Genomic DNA, 14,240 nt, shown 5'->3' with positions numbered 1-14,240 from the left:
TGTCGGTGACAGGATGCTGGGCTAGATGGACCTTTGGTCTTTCCCAGTATGGCACTACTTATGTACTTATGTACTTATGTACTTATGTACTGTGTTCGTAACCATCTCCTGACATCAGGCAAGCAGGCTTCTACTGCAGGAGAGTGACGTCAGGAGATGGCTACGAATGCAGGTAGACACATTGTAACGTTGCAGGAGCAAATTATTATATTAGATAAGGCTGGCCTCTCAATGGTAAGATTGTGGGGGGGTCTTTTACTAAGGCGCGCTAGTGTTTTTAGCATGCACTAAAAATAGGCGCGCATTAAATGCTAGAGATACCTATAGGAATACATTGGCGTCTCTAGCATTTAGCACGTGCCTATTTTTAGTGTGCACTAAAAATGCTAGCACGCCTCAGTAAAAGACCCCCCCCCCCCCCTAGATTTCCAATTAGTGCAGCAGCAACAAAACTGGATATCAGCATAGCTGGATAAAATTGGAGCGGCCACAATTAAACCGTTTTTTCAGTGCCAGTCACCGGAAACGGACCGGCATTGAATATCTGGGTTTAGTACCTACCGCGGGAGACAGCCTAGCTATTTCCCACGGTCTGAATATCGGGGCCAAGGATTTTAATGTAAGCTTGAGGATGAGTAAGGGGTTAGCTCATTCTTCAGTGGTCAGAGCTAATGAGGACTTTATGCCTGTTTCTTCTCTTTATTGTGAGCATACAACTCCTGCAATTTTTTTTCTAGCTTCTTTGAAGAGGAGTTGATGGGGGCGGGGGTGGGGGGCAGGTGTGCTGCAACCAGCATCTGTATATACTCATGTAGAAGTTTATTTATTTATTTATTTGTTACATTTGTATCCCACATTTTCCCACCTATTTGCAGGCTCAATGTGGCTTACATAATACCATAAAGGCATTCGCCAAGTCCGGTAGAGAAACAAATACAAGGTGATATAGTCGAATATAGGTACATGTGTTTCAGGTACAATGGGGATCAATGAGAGGAAGGTTATATAGTGTCCATTACAATGGGGGTCGAGGAGAGGAAGGTTGTATAGTGTCCATTACAAGCTTTGGTTTTGCTGTGTTGCAGTGTGTAGGTGATTATGTTGGGTCAGTGGGGTATGCCTTTTAGAACAGGTTGGTTTTTAATGATTTCCTGAAGTTTAGATGATCGTATGTTGTTTTCACAGCTTTTGGCAATGCGTTCCATAGTTGTGTGCTTATGTAGGAGAAGCTGGATGCATAGACTGCTTTGTATTTAAGTCCTTTGCAGTTTGGGTAGTGGAGGTTTAGGTATGTTCGAGATGATCTGGTTATGTTTCTGAGTGGTAGGTTTATGAGGTCTGTCATGTAGCCTGGGACTTGGCCGTAGATAATTTTGCGGACCAGGGTGCAGATTTTGAAGGTAATGCGCTCTCTGATTGGAAGCCAGTGCAGTTTTTCTCGGAGGGGTTTGGCACTTTCGAATCACGATTTGCCAAATATCAGCCTGGCTGCTGTGTTTTGAGCGGTCTGAAGTTTCTTTGTGAGTTGCTCTTTGCATCCCGCATAGATTCCGTTGCAATAGTCTGCGTGGCTTAGTACCATTGATTGTATTAGAAATTTAGACTTTAAAATTACTTCATTAAAACAGCGTTGTCTTATCCATGGGTCATTTTTCATGGGCAGTCATCTCTCCTTCTACACCCATCGCCCCACCCCTACTCCTCCCACAGTCCAGCATCCCCCCTTTCCTTAGCCTCCCCCCCCCCACCCCAAGCTATGGTCTCACATCCCCCACACTACCCTAGTATACCTTAAAATGTCTTTCTCTCTGTCTTTAGAGCAGAGGTGGGCTGACCATTGGGACAATAGGGCAGTGCTCAGAGGCCCACAGCAGTAGGGGGCCCACTCTCCCCAAGCCTCCATCTAGTTTAATTATTTTTGATAGGTGGTTAGGAGCCCATGACTCTTGGTGCTCAGGGGCCCAGATCACTGTCAGTCTGCCCCTGCTTTAAATGTTGCCGGAAGCAACAGCGATACACATATGCTGCCTGCAGCCTGATCCAAAGCTTTTCATCTGATTTGTCCTGCTGACACAAAAACAGAAAGTTGCCTCAGAGGCGGGACACATCAGAGGAAATGCATACCATCAAGGCAGCAACCTCTAAAGAGAGAGAGAAAGACATTTTAAGGCAGCCTGGGGGTGAATGTGTGTGTGGGCGGGTGGGGGGGGGATTTGAAAGAGAAAGGATATGATGAATTTAGAGGCAGAGGGGAAGGGAGAGAGAGGGGTGTTGGACTAGGGGAAAGAGAAAAGGAGGGCTGGAGGGGAATCTCTTCACAATATTTTTGACCATTTTTAGTCCCAAAACTGCCCTCCGGGTAAATGCTTGCACAGTTGTGTGTCTGCTTCCAGAGTTACATGTTCACAAATCCATGCACATAAAATACTGAGTGGAGTGGAACAGGTAGATGTGAATCACTTGTATATTCTTTCCAAAAATACTAGGACTAGGGGGCACATAAAGAAGCTACTAAGTAGCAAATTTAAAACGAATCGGAGAAAATATTTCTTCACTCAGCCAGTAATTAAACTCTGGAATTCGTTGCCAGAAAATGTGGTAGAAGCAGTTAGCGTAGCAGGATTTTGAAAAGGTTTGGTTAATTTCCTAAAAGAAAAGTCCATAAGCCATTATTAAAATGGACTTGGGAAAATCCACTGCTTGTTTCTAGGATAAGAAGCATAAAATCTGTTTTGCTGTTCTGGGATCTTGCCAGGTACTTGTGACCTGGACCTGCCACTGTTGGAAACGGGATACTGGGCTTGATGGACCTTCGGGGTCTGTCCCAGTATTGCAATGCTTATATTCTTATGTTCATATTGCAAAAACTATTACATGCATGGAACTCCGGGCACCAATACAATTTTTTGTGTGTATACATCTGGCATGTTTGTACGTTTTTTGCACACAACCTATTACTCTATTATTTGCTTACTGAATTGGCAAGCAAATTGGTTTTTTGTACACATACATTAGGAAACCATCTGCTGAACCAGTGGCGTTCCTAGGGGGGCTGACACCCAGGGCGGATCGCCGATGCGCCCCGCCCCCCGGGTGCAGCACCCCCCTGGATGCATCGCGACACCCCCCACGAAAGAACCCCCCCCCCCGGGTGCACGCCGCTGGGGGTGTGTGCCGCGCGCGCCTGTCCTCCGTTCGTTCCATGCTTCTTCACGGAGGACAGGCGCGCGCGGCACCCCCCCCCCCCCCCAGTGTCGTGCACCCGGGGCGGACCGCACCCACCGCCCCCCCTAGGAACGCCACTGTGCTGAACACATAATTTTCTGCTCTGGCCCCAGAAATATGGAATGGAGGGAATAGCTTTAATACTCTTATTGCAAATGTCTTTTGCCAACTGTGTTCATATACAAGCTGGCTCATAGAGCAGGTAGCATCAGGGCTCTGATGATGAACAGCACACTGACAGAGCATCTGAGTCTTTCAGTATCACATGTGCCTATTGGATCTCCAATTAAGTAGAAGCTGAGACCAGAAAAAAAAAAGTTTTGTTGTGTTTTTCCTTGCTCTGATTGTTGACTGCATTGTTTAAAAATGAATTTGGAACATGTAACAAGTACTTGGTGGAATCAAATCTCTCTGATGTGCACACACTAGTAAAAACAAAAAATCCTTTTGTAAAAAGAAGTCATTGCTGCACTTCCAAAAACTTTCTCCACACAAAGCAGAAATGTGTAGGGTTTGCTGTCATTGGCATAAGTGGAGAGTTTAAATGCCAGAATATTGCCATTTACCTGCAGATTCCACAGTGACAGGAACATTGTCAATTTTGTTAAATAGCACTGGGCACTAAAATATACAGAATGAGTAATTCTTACATTTTATTACTACAGCACAGAATACACCAGTGAACTGTGCAAATCAGCAGAATATTTTTTGGAAATATAGATTTATTTAACCTAATTTATAGAATTTCTAGCAGTGCTATATTTTTAATATGTGCATTGCAAATTCTGGCCTTGCCTGTTGAGTCCCAGGATGATCCATTTACAGGGCAGAACTGAGCTCACAGTTGGTGAAATAGAAGTGCACAGCTTCCTAGAATCTATTTTTCTTAGTAGTGGATATTCTGTAGCTTATTTTCTGATGTCAAGTTGTGTGCTAGTGACCTCTAATGGCATAGAAGAGAACTGCAAATATGTCCTTAGTTTAAATTTGGTTTTCTTAGTAATGGGCATTCTGTAACATACCCCTACCTTCCACCAGCGCTGGTGGTTAAGCAGCCCTCTCACTCCCTTCTCCGTACCTTGTAATGATGAGGAGGAGGTAGCATTCCCTCCTCCTTCCAGTGCTGCCTCCAAAATAGCAGTGCCCTGCCCAGTGCATCCTGGGATGCGCTGGGTGAGGCTTCAGGGAGGGGTGGAGGGAGAAGGCCACTGTGGGGAGGTAGGGGGCTGAAGGTCCACTAGACCTCCAGCCTCTTGCATGCAGGGTGGGGGAAGACCTCTTGTTTGACAGATCTGGGCTTTTTTGTTTTGACAGCCTAGACCTGTCAAACAACTTCTGTGGGCATGACCCTCATTGATCAAAACTTAATAGCGTGCATGAATTTGCATGCTATTATTTTTTTATCATGAGGCTTTAATCCCCTGTGCTGTTCTGGCACTAATTTTCCACCACTGTTTAGAACAGTGCAAGGGGTTTTATCATTGTGGCAAGAATAGGATTACCATATTTTGTCCCCCAAAAAAGAGGACACATGCCCCGCCCCCACCACACACCCACTCCGCCCCTGTCACACCCTTGCTCTGCCCCTGCCACACCCTCGTTCCACCCCCTGTCACATTTTCCCCTCCCCCCGTCACACACCCCGTCGCCCCCCTCCCTGTCACCCCCTCCCCTTACCTTACTACTGCCCTGGTGGTCTAGTGACTGGGGCAGGAAAGAGCCCCCTCTTTCCTGCCCGGAGCGCTGCCCTGCATGCATCCTTCCTGTTGCTGATCCTCGGCGCCGAGTCAAAATGGCCGCCAAGAGTTGAAGTCTCGCGAGGTCACTTCAACTCTCAGCGGCCATTTTGAATCGGCTCCGAGGATCAGCAACAGGAAGGATGCATGCAGGGCAGCGCTCCGGGCAGGAAAGAGGGGGCTCTTTCCTGTCCTGAAGGCGGAAGAGGTCACTAGACCACCAGGGCACTAGTAAGTAAGGGGAGGGGAGGCTAGAAATCTGCCCGTTTGTCCAGATTTCTGGGGCCTTTAGAGGACATGTCCGGGTAAATCCGGACATATGGTAACCCTAGGCAAGAAGATTGCAGGAAAGTTTAAATCAAATATAACTGCCAATTAGCACGCAAGGCCTGCAAAATCAAGACCATCGCTCCACCTCCACCACCTCCTCTGATCCTGCTTGACGTCTTTTGCCTGCCACAACCACAGGATAACAGTGATTCAGGGACCCTTTTACTAAGGTGCGTAGGCCCCTATGCGTGTACAACGCACGTCAAATTAGAACTACTACCCAGCTACCGCCTGCCCCGGGCGGTAATTCTAATTTCTATTTTCTACCACGTGGCGCTAACCTGGCAGTAATCGGCAGTGTGCGCGCACTGACAATTACCACCCAGTTAATGAGTGAGACCTTACCGCTAAGTTAATAGGTTTTGTTTTTTGTTTTTGTTGTTACATTTGTACCCCGCACTTTTTCCCACTCATGGCAGGCTCAATGCGGCAGGCAATGGAGGGTTAAGTGACTTGCCCAGAGTCACAAGGAGCTGCCTGTGCCAGGAATCGAACTCAGTTCCTCAGTTCTCCAGGACCAAAGTCCACCACCCTAACCACTAGGCCACTCCTCACCTAAGTAAGGTCTCAGGCCCAAAATGGACGCTTGCTATTTTTTATTTTGCCATATGTCCATTTTCAGCCAAAAAAAGGCCTTTTTTGCAGGCGCGCTGAAAAATGGACCTGTGTGTGTACAAAACATGCGCCTACACCAGCGCAAGCCATTTTTCGGTGTACCATAGTAAAAAGGCCCTTTAATGAGTAAATACAGTGCAGGTAAACAGAAAAGGTAAAGAAAAGCACTGTTCTTCAAAGTTTGCTCAGCCAGCTGTAAGTAAACAAACCCACAGTGACCCTGCTGTCAGTAATGCTACTGTGAAGTCAGCCTCTAACGCTTCCTTGAAACACAAAACTCTCCCCTCTCCCCCTTTTAGGAGGGACTCCCCCTCCCACATAGCAGAAATCCAGTCAGGATAACAATACAAGCATGCCATTCCTTAGCCCAGCAGGGCAGTTTACTTCTGTTGTTCCTGCTCAAAGTGATGCAAATTTAACTTTAATACAACTCCTCAAGTGCTTTGTCCAAGACAGCCCAGCAATTTTAAAAGCTTGAGAGACTGCCCTATCTCCACAGTAACAGTCTGTTCTCATACAGCAAACCCAAATACAAATGAGTCTGTCTGGTCTCAGCTTCAGTCCCCTCTTTCTCCAGTTATTTAGCTTAAATATTGAAAAAGCATGGTTAGAATATAATAAATAAGTTATTTTTTCACTTATTTATTTTGATAATTAAAATTGTTGAACACTTCAACAGTCTGTTGGCTGTTTTTGTCTCGTGTCACCAATTTCAGGCTTCCTAAAAAATAATAGCCCATCCTAGACATCAGGGAACCCAATGTTTCTAATAACAGCCCGGGCGATTATTAAAGAAAATATGGTATATACAGGTATTTTTTTGTACCCGGGGCAATGGAGGGTTAAGTGATGTTCCCAGAGTCACAAGGAGCTGTGGTGGGAATTGAATCCGGTTCCCTTAGTTCTCAGGTGTTACAGTTAGATAGGTTAGCCCTTGGGCTGCAGTCGGGTTAGCCAGGTCCTGACTGACGGCAGGCAAGTCACCCAGGCAAGGCCCAGACTCAGCAGGAACTGGAGAACAGCTGAAAAGTAGGCAAGACTGGGCTGGAGACAAGGTAGACAAAGGCTGGACTGGAGGCCAGGGCCGCCGAGGGGGGGCAGGGGGACAAGATTTCCAGGACCTGGCCTTCAAGGGGGGCCCGGTGCTAGCAAGGATTTGAGGGAGCAGAATCTTCTTGCCTGCCTGCTTCTGGTTCTGTCTTCCTGTTCCTTTGTGCCAGGACCCAGATGATTGTGTTAATGCGATAACCCAGGTCCCGGCACATAGGAGCAGGAGACACAGGAAGGTAAGGTAAGGGTGAGGAAGGTGCGTTGCATCGCATTGCAGCAGTGGTCTTGCCCTGGGCCGGCTGTGTGACTTGGCGGCCCTCCTGAAGGCAGGGCAGGCAAGATTGCAGCTGGAGACAGAGCAGGCACAGCTGGAGCTGGAGACAGGGCAGGCAAGGCAACAAGGCAAGGCTGGCTTGAAGAAAGACTAGGCAGACTGAAGGCAGAGACCTGTTGCGAAGGCAGTGAGAGGAAAAATCCCATCACCCAAAATGGGCTCGGAGGGCTGACGTTATCCAGGCATGCCTAACCCATTCTCCCGCTGCAACAGTTAGAAAAGACATACTGGTGCACACGCGACTAAGTATGCCGCCAGTCGTTGATGCAGGAAGCCAGAGAGAGGTGACACCCTGAAGTGACAAGGCCCCCAGGTGAGTCAGATCATAGTACATGACCCAGGGTCATGACATCAGGCCACTGCATTAACCATTTGGTTACTCCTCCACAATGTCTGCATTGCCAATCTAGGCACTACTGCTGCTGGATTTGCAGTAGAATTTTATAAAGTCACTTAGCTGCCCATCTGTCTTTATAAAGTAGTGCCAAAATAAGTGCCTTCCTGTTTACTCAACCTAGATACCTGTTCTAAAATTACTCCTTATCTGCATTGCAGATAAAGTGGAAGCAGTTAATCCTACATATTGAGATAGCATTAGAAACTGCAGCCCCCATCTATTCCCCACCACATTCTGCATGTAGCAGCTAATGTGGACATTAACATATATTTATTTAGATTTTGCTCACACTTTTTTCAGTAGTAGCTCAAGTTGAGTTACATTCCGGTACTCTGGATATTTCTCTGTCCCAGGAGGGCTCACAATCTAAGTTTGTACCTGAGGCAATGGAGGGGGTGACTTGCCCAAGATCACAAGGAGCAGCAGTGGGATTTGAACTGGCCACCTCTGGATTACAAGACTGATTCTTTAACCACTAGGCCACTCCTCCACTAGCAACATTCCATCTAGAATCTCAAATAGTAGCAACATTCCAGAATCTCAAAAAGTGACAACATTCCATGTAGAATCTTCAATAGCAGCAACATTCCATATATTTATTTATTTAGATTTTGCTCACAACTTTTTCAGTAGTAGCTCAAGGTGAGTTACATTCCGGTACTCTGGATATTTCTCTGTCCCAGGAGGGCTCACAATCTAAGTTTGTACCTGTAGCAATGGAGGGTTAAGTGACTTGCCCAAGACCACAAGGAGCAGCAGTGGGATTTGAACCAGACACTTCTGGATTGCAAGACTGGTGCTCTAACCCCCAGTTCTATGTAACATTTCTCTCTTTTTTTGTCAAACCATCGTACTTACTGCAGCTTAGTAAATGGGGCCTTTAGATGATTGACAGGGTCTGCTTTTGGGCACTAAGGATGGCCTTGTTAGCTGTCAGTTTCAGCATTTTTCTTTTAAGCTGTATTTACATTATATTCTCATTTGCATTCTTTCTGATGGAAAAACATATGCACATCTATGTATTGAGGACAATTTTGACAGGATATGTGCACCTATGTGTTGGCATGTACACATATATACATTATGGGCCGGATTCAGTAAGGGGCCTTTTTACTAAGCCACATAGGCATCTATGTGCGCCCAACACACATCAATTTGGAATTACCGCCCGACTACCGTGAGGCCCAGGTGGTAATTTAATTTTTGACGCGCAGCCGCTATACATTCCAGAAAATAATTTCTATTTTCCTGCATGCGCGGAAACCGGGAGGTAATCGTCATTCTACGTGCGTAGACGATTACTGCACGGTTACCATGTGAGACCTTACCGCTAAGTCAATGGCTGGTGGTAAGGTCTCAGGCCCAAAATGGATGCGTGCCAATTTTTATTTTGCCGCACTTCCATTTTCGGCAAAAATTTTTAAAAGGCCTTTTTTTTTTACAGGCGCGCTGAAAAATGGATCTGCGCATGCCCAAACAACGTGCCTACACTAACGCAGCCCATTCTTCGGCGCACCTTGGTAAAAGGACTCCTAAATGGCACCCACAGTTTGGCGCCATTACGATCCTCGCCAAGGTAGTATGCTGCCAAGTGAAGAGCGCCTTTTACAGAATATTAGCGTAGCGTGTTTCCTACTCCTAATTTTGGGCATGAGGTCTTATGCCAGCCAAAAAATGGTGCAAATGCTTGTACCCAACTGATGGCAAATAGGCGTGCAAATTCAGGTATTCTATAACATCGCACCTAATTTCTGGGAGCGCCCCTGACCTGCCCATACCCCTTCCATGGCCACACCCCCTTCTGAGTTGCATGCTCTGACATTTAGAAGCCCATGTTATAGAATAGGGTGTAGAGCAGATGCCAATGTAACCCCTAATTAGTGCTAATTAACTGCAGTAATTGATTTGGGCTCCTTTTAAAAAGCTATATGAAGAAGCCCATTCCATTCCCATAGGCTTCTTTGCATTCAGCAGGCCGCTAATGGTAACGCAGCTTTGTAAAAGGAGCCCTTAGTGCTCCTTAGTGCCCAAATTTGGGCAACCTATAGAGAATCTGGGGTTATTGTTTCTGCAAGGAATAATTTGTTATTGCCAGGTACTACATTATAATTATTTTAAAATGTAGAAGTGGTCTGGCTGTGGGTTCCAGCATTTTATGTCATCTCTCTCTCTCTCTCACACTGATCCCAGGAGACAGACTGTGATTGAAGCCCACAGGCTTTCAGCATGAAATGTATTTATTTGTTGGGATCTATTAACCACCTTTATGAAGAGAATTAACCAAAGCAGTGCACAACAGATGTAGCTTGATGAAGTGCTGTTGTAGGGTTAGTTGGCCAGTTGCTGTTTTTGGATCACAAAATTCCCTTGCCTTTCCCCTCAGGCACAATTTGGGAGATAGTTTTCGAAGTTCAAATGAAACAGTGTGAAAAGAAGTATTTAAATTTTTATTTTTTATTTTTTTTACAGATGGATAATGAACAGAATATGAATACCTCAAAACAGAGATACTCTGGGAAAGTCCATCTTTGCATTGCTCGCTACAGGTAGCAAAGAACAAAACAGAACTTGGAACTGTTTATTTGACCTATGGTGTTCTCTTGCTTCCTTCCAGTACAATTTGAACTGGCCTTCACTGCGGCTGTGGTGCCATCAGCCCTCACTCACACCATTTTTAATCCCTTGTTGTCTAGCTTAGACATCCCAGCAACAATCATAAGCCACAGGCCACAGACCATCTCGTTCAGGATTCCAGTAAGAAAGCAACCCAATTTCGGCCAATGTTGAGTAGGGGTACAGAGAGGAAGTTTGTCAGATCCAGTAGGTTCAAGGATCAAAATATGGGCTTGGTAATCAAGCTTACATGTGCAATTGAACAAGCCCTAAATTCTGAGTTTTCAAAGACTAGCACGAGAAAGATTTTCATGTCCTCCTCCGTGGGGCAGGGAGCTACCAAGACGAGATCCCAAGGGTCAGCTCCATCCATGGCAACAATTTAAATACTGTTAAGCGCAGGTCTGGCTTTAAGCGGGGACGACAGGGGCAGAGCCACACAGAGCCCTGCACTCCTAATGTGCCCGTACTTCACAGAGTCCACTTTGCAACTGGCAGCTGACCAAAAGTTAAAGCTTCTTTTCCCTTGCTGTCTCCCATCTCCTTCTCTGTCTCCTTCTCTCTCCCTCCCCCTTGGTAATTGTGCTCCTCAGCACTGAGGCTCCATTCTTCTCCTACCGAAGTGCAAGCCAGACTTTACATTCCATTTGAAATCATAAGCCCTGGGTGAGGAGAGAGGGCCTGGTCCATACAGGGCCTTGCAATTGCTAAGGCCTGCCCTGCTTTAGCATGTCATTCAGCAATGATTCCCCAGTGCTAGGAATAACCCAGCTAAAAATAAGAAAAAGTCTGTGTGCCCACCGCACTGCCTGCTAAACCTCTCTACTGCTCCAGACATTAGTGTTGTGATGTGTCCTTGTAAAACCCAGAGCAGCACAGAACACCTGCTGGGCCCAAATTAAATTCTTTTCCTTTAGTAAAATATTAGCCTAATTGAGGAGAACATGAAAAGACCCATAATTACTAAAATGACAGTGGTGTACATAAGCCAGCATGAACTCGACATAGACGTATCTTGCTTTCAATGAAATAATTGCAACCAATCCTACTGTGAAGGAATCTGGCTGAAAAAGTTGGACTATTTTTACATTTCTTAATCTAAGGAGCAAGACTTAAAAGATAAAAAGAATTACGTGTGCATTGTATATTGCCATGAGTTTGTAGAGAGCTGTACAAAATAATGTATGTGATTACAACAGTTGCAGGAAATCGGAGACACAAAAATTGGCATAGTATAATATTTTGGGGAAGATGACAATAGCCATTATCTTGAACAATTGTACTATGTAATAAAACTCCCTTATTATATAGACCAAACTAACAAAGATGATGCACAGCACTGCTGAAATTGGCTTGAGTATGCCTAAATATATCTAGTATTGGAAAAGAGACCATCTGTCCCCATACATTTTATAAAGAAGCCCACTTACCAAACTAAAATTGTCAGTGGTCTTTGTCATAAAGCGTATAGGAATTAGCACAGGACCTGTAAAAAAAAAAAAAAAAACTATGGGGCCCTTTTACTAAGCCGTGTAAGCGTCTACACGCGCCCAACGTGCACCAAAATGGAGTTACTGCCTAGCTACCATGTGGCTCTTGCAGTAATTTCATTTTTGGTGCGTGTCCGATACGTACATCGTAAAAATAATTTATATTTTCAGACACACGTATTGGACATGCACCAAGTGGCGTTTGACGTGTGTAGGTCCTTACCGCATGGTTACCGCATGAGACTTTACTGCTAGGTCAATGGCTGGCGGTAAGGTCTCAGACCCAAAATGGATGCGTGGCAGTTTTCATTTTGCCGCACACCTATTTTCGGCTAAAATTTTGAAAAGGCTTTTTTTACAGATGCGCTGAAAAATGATTCTGCCCGTGCCCGAAACACGTGTCTACACTACCGCAGGCCATTTTTCAGCTTGCCTTTGTAAAACAGCCCCTCATGTATACTTTGAAAGAAAAGCAGGAGAGGGGAGATACAACAGAGACATTTAAATACCTATGCAGCATAAATGCACAGGAGGTGAGTCTCTTTCAACTGAAAGGAAGCTCTGGAACGAGGGGGCATAGGATGAAGATGAAAGGGGTAGACTCAAAAGTAACCAGAGGAAATACTTCTTCACAGAAAGGGTGGTGAATTCGTGGAACGGCCTTCCAGTGGATGTGGTCGAGACGAAAACAGTATCTGAATTCAAGAGAGCTTGGGATAAGTACATAGGATCTCTAAGGGAGTGATAGGGAGAGTAGACAGCATGGATGGGCAAACTGGATAGGCCATATGGTCTTTATCTGCCTACATTTTCTCTGTTTCTATATTTCTATTTACTGCAGCTTCACAACCACTGCTACTGCCTTTAAACCACATTATATCCCATAAATAAAATGGTCCAATTATATGGAATCAATAAAAGAGAGAAAATGGCTTACCCAGCTGGTGTAGGACCTAAAACTTCACCAACACTGGTAACAACTAAAAGAAGTCAAACAGCACTAGATTAAAAAGAGTGATCACATTATTATTATTAACATTTGTATAGCGCTACCACATATAAAAAGTAAATAGTCACTTAGGGGCCTACGTGCACCCAACGTGCTCCAAATTGGAGTTACTGCCCGATTACTGCATGGCCCTTGCGGTAATTTCAATTTCGGCATGGTAGTTATGCATGTCAAGTGGCATTTGACGTGCGTAAACCATTACCGCCCAGTTACCGCATGAGACCTTACCGCTAGGTCAATGGCTTGCGGTAAGGTCTCAGACCCAAAATGGACATGCAACAATTTTTATTTTGACACATGTCCGTTTTTTGGGGGGGAAAAAAGCCATTTTTTGTAGGTGCACTAAAGAAATAATTCTGCGTGCACCCAAGACACGCGTCTATACTACTGCAGGCCATTTTTCAGAGCACCTTAGTAAAAGGACCCCTTAAAATTAGCTGGTTTAGCACCAAACACATGCAGATAAAGTTAAAACCAAATCTGCATGTTCATTATGGGGATCCTGTAAATCAAATTAGCTAGACATGTCCTGAGGACTTGGTTTAAGAGTTCTTGCTCTAGACATAATTAAGCTTTTTTCTCTGGTAGTTGGGAGGCGGGGATAGTGCTGGGCAGACTTATACGGTCTGTGCCCTGAAGAACACAGGTACAAATCAAAGTAGGGTATACACAAAATTAGCACATATGAGTTATCTTGTTGGGGACTGGATGGACCGTGCAGGTCTTTTTCTGCCGTCATCTACTATGTTACTATGTTACCAATATGCTGATTCCAAGTACACTGTGATCATTGATATGCAAGGTATTTGTCAAATGCCAGAGATAACTGGACTTTAATGATGTGTATACATTGTTTAATCGTAGTTATAACCCTTTCGATGGACCAAATGAGAATCCAGAAGCGGAGCTGCCCCTGACAATGGGAAAATACCTCTATGTGTATGGTGACATGGATGAAGATGGATTCTATGAAGGTTTTTGATCCTGTCTAATTGTTTATTGATCCTGAACAAAATATGTGATAGCATCAAAGCTTTCTCGTCTTTTTTCATTAACAAAGTTATACATTTCAGGCAAAGTTGATTGATTTGATTTCCTTTGATGGGAAGCATATTTAGGGGGTTGTTTACTAAAGCTTAGCTCGAGTTATCTGCAGCAGGGCCCATAAGAATAAAATATGCCCTGCTGTAGATAACTTGAGCTAAGCTTTAGTAAACAACCCCCTTAGATTGGCTTCATATAAGGCTTATGATACTTGCTAAGTTGTGAATATTTGATTAGTTTAATGCATGCAGATTTTAATAAAAACCTAGTATTTCCACATCTCACCCATTCTTGCTTAAGAATGAGTAAAAAAAAAAAATACAAACAGAACATCAAGTATAAAAGTTACTCTAGAATCCAGAAGTCATAATATTTATGTCAAATGTTTGTTGTATAA

General features: G+C 44.7%; 1 protein-coding gene across 1 annotated transcript in view; it reads left to right on the top strand.

Annotated features, from left to right (window-relative positions):
- The window catches only part of RIMBP2 (RIMS binding protein 2), a 592,869-nt gene that overhangs the window by 449,981 nt on the left and 128,648 nt on the right, over positions 1 to 14,240 (top strand). The window contains exons 14-15 of the mRNA XM_030219259.1: positions 10,157 to 10,233; positions 13,664 to 13,773. Coding sequence (XP_030075119.1) covers positions 10,157 to 10,233; positions 13,664 to 13,773 — 187 coding nt within the window. The remainder of the gene's footprint in view (positions 1 to 10,156; positions 10,234 to 13,663; positions 13,774 to 14,240) is intronic.

The sequence above is a fragment of the Microcaecilia unicolor genome, chromosome 11 (assembly GCF_901765095.1).
Source record: "Microcaecilia unicolor chromosome 11, aMicUni1.1, whole genome shotgun sequence".
Lineage (NCBI taxonomy): Eukaryota > Metazoa > Chordata > Amphibia > Gymnophiona > Siphonopidae > Microcaecilia > Microcaecilia unicolor.
The sequence above is the reverse complement of the archived record's forward strand: the minus strand, read 5'-3'. Positions and strand labels throughout refer to the sequence as shown.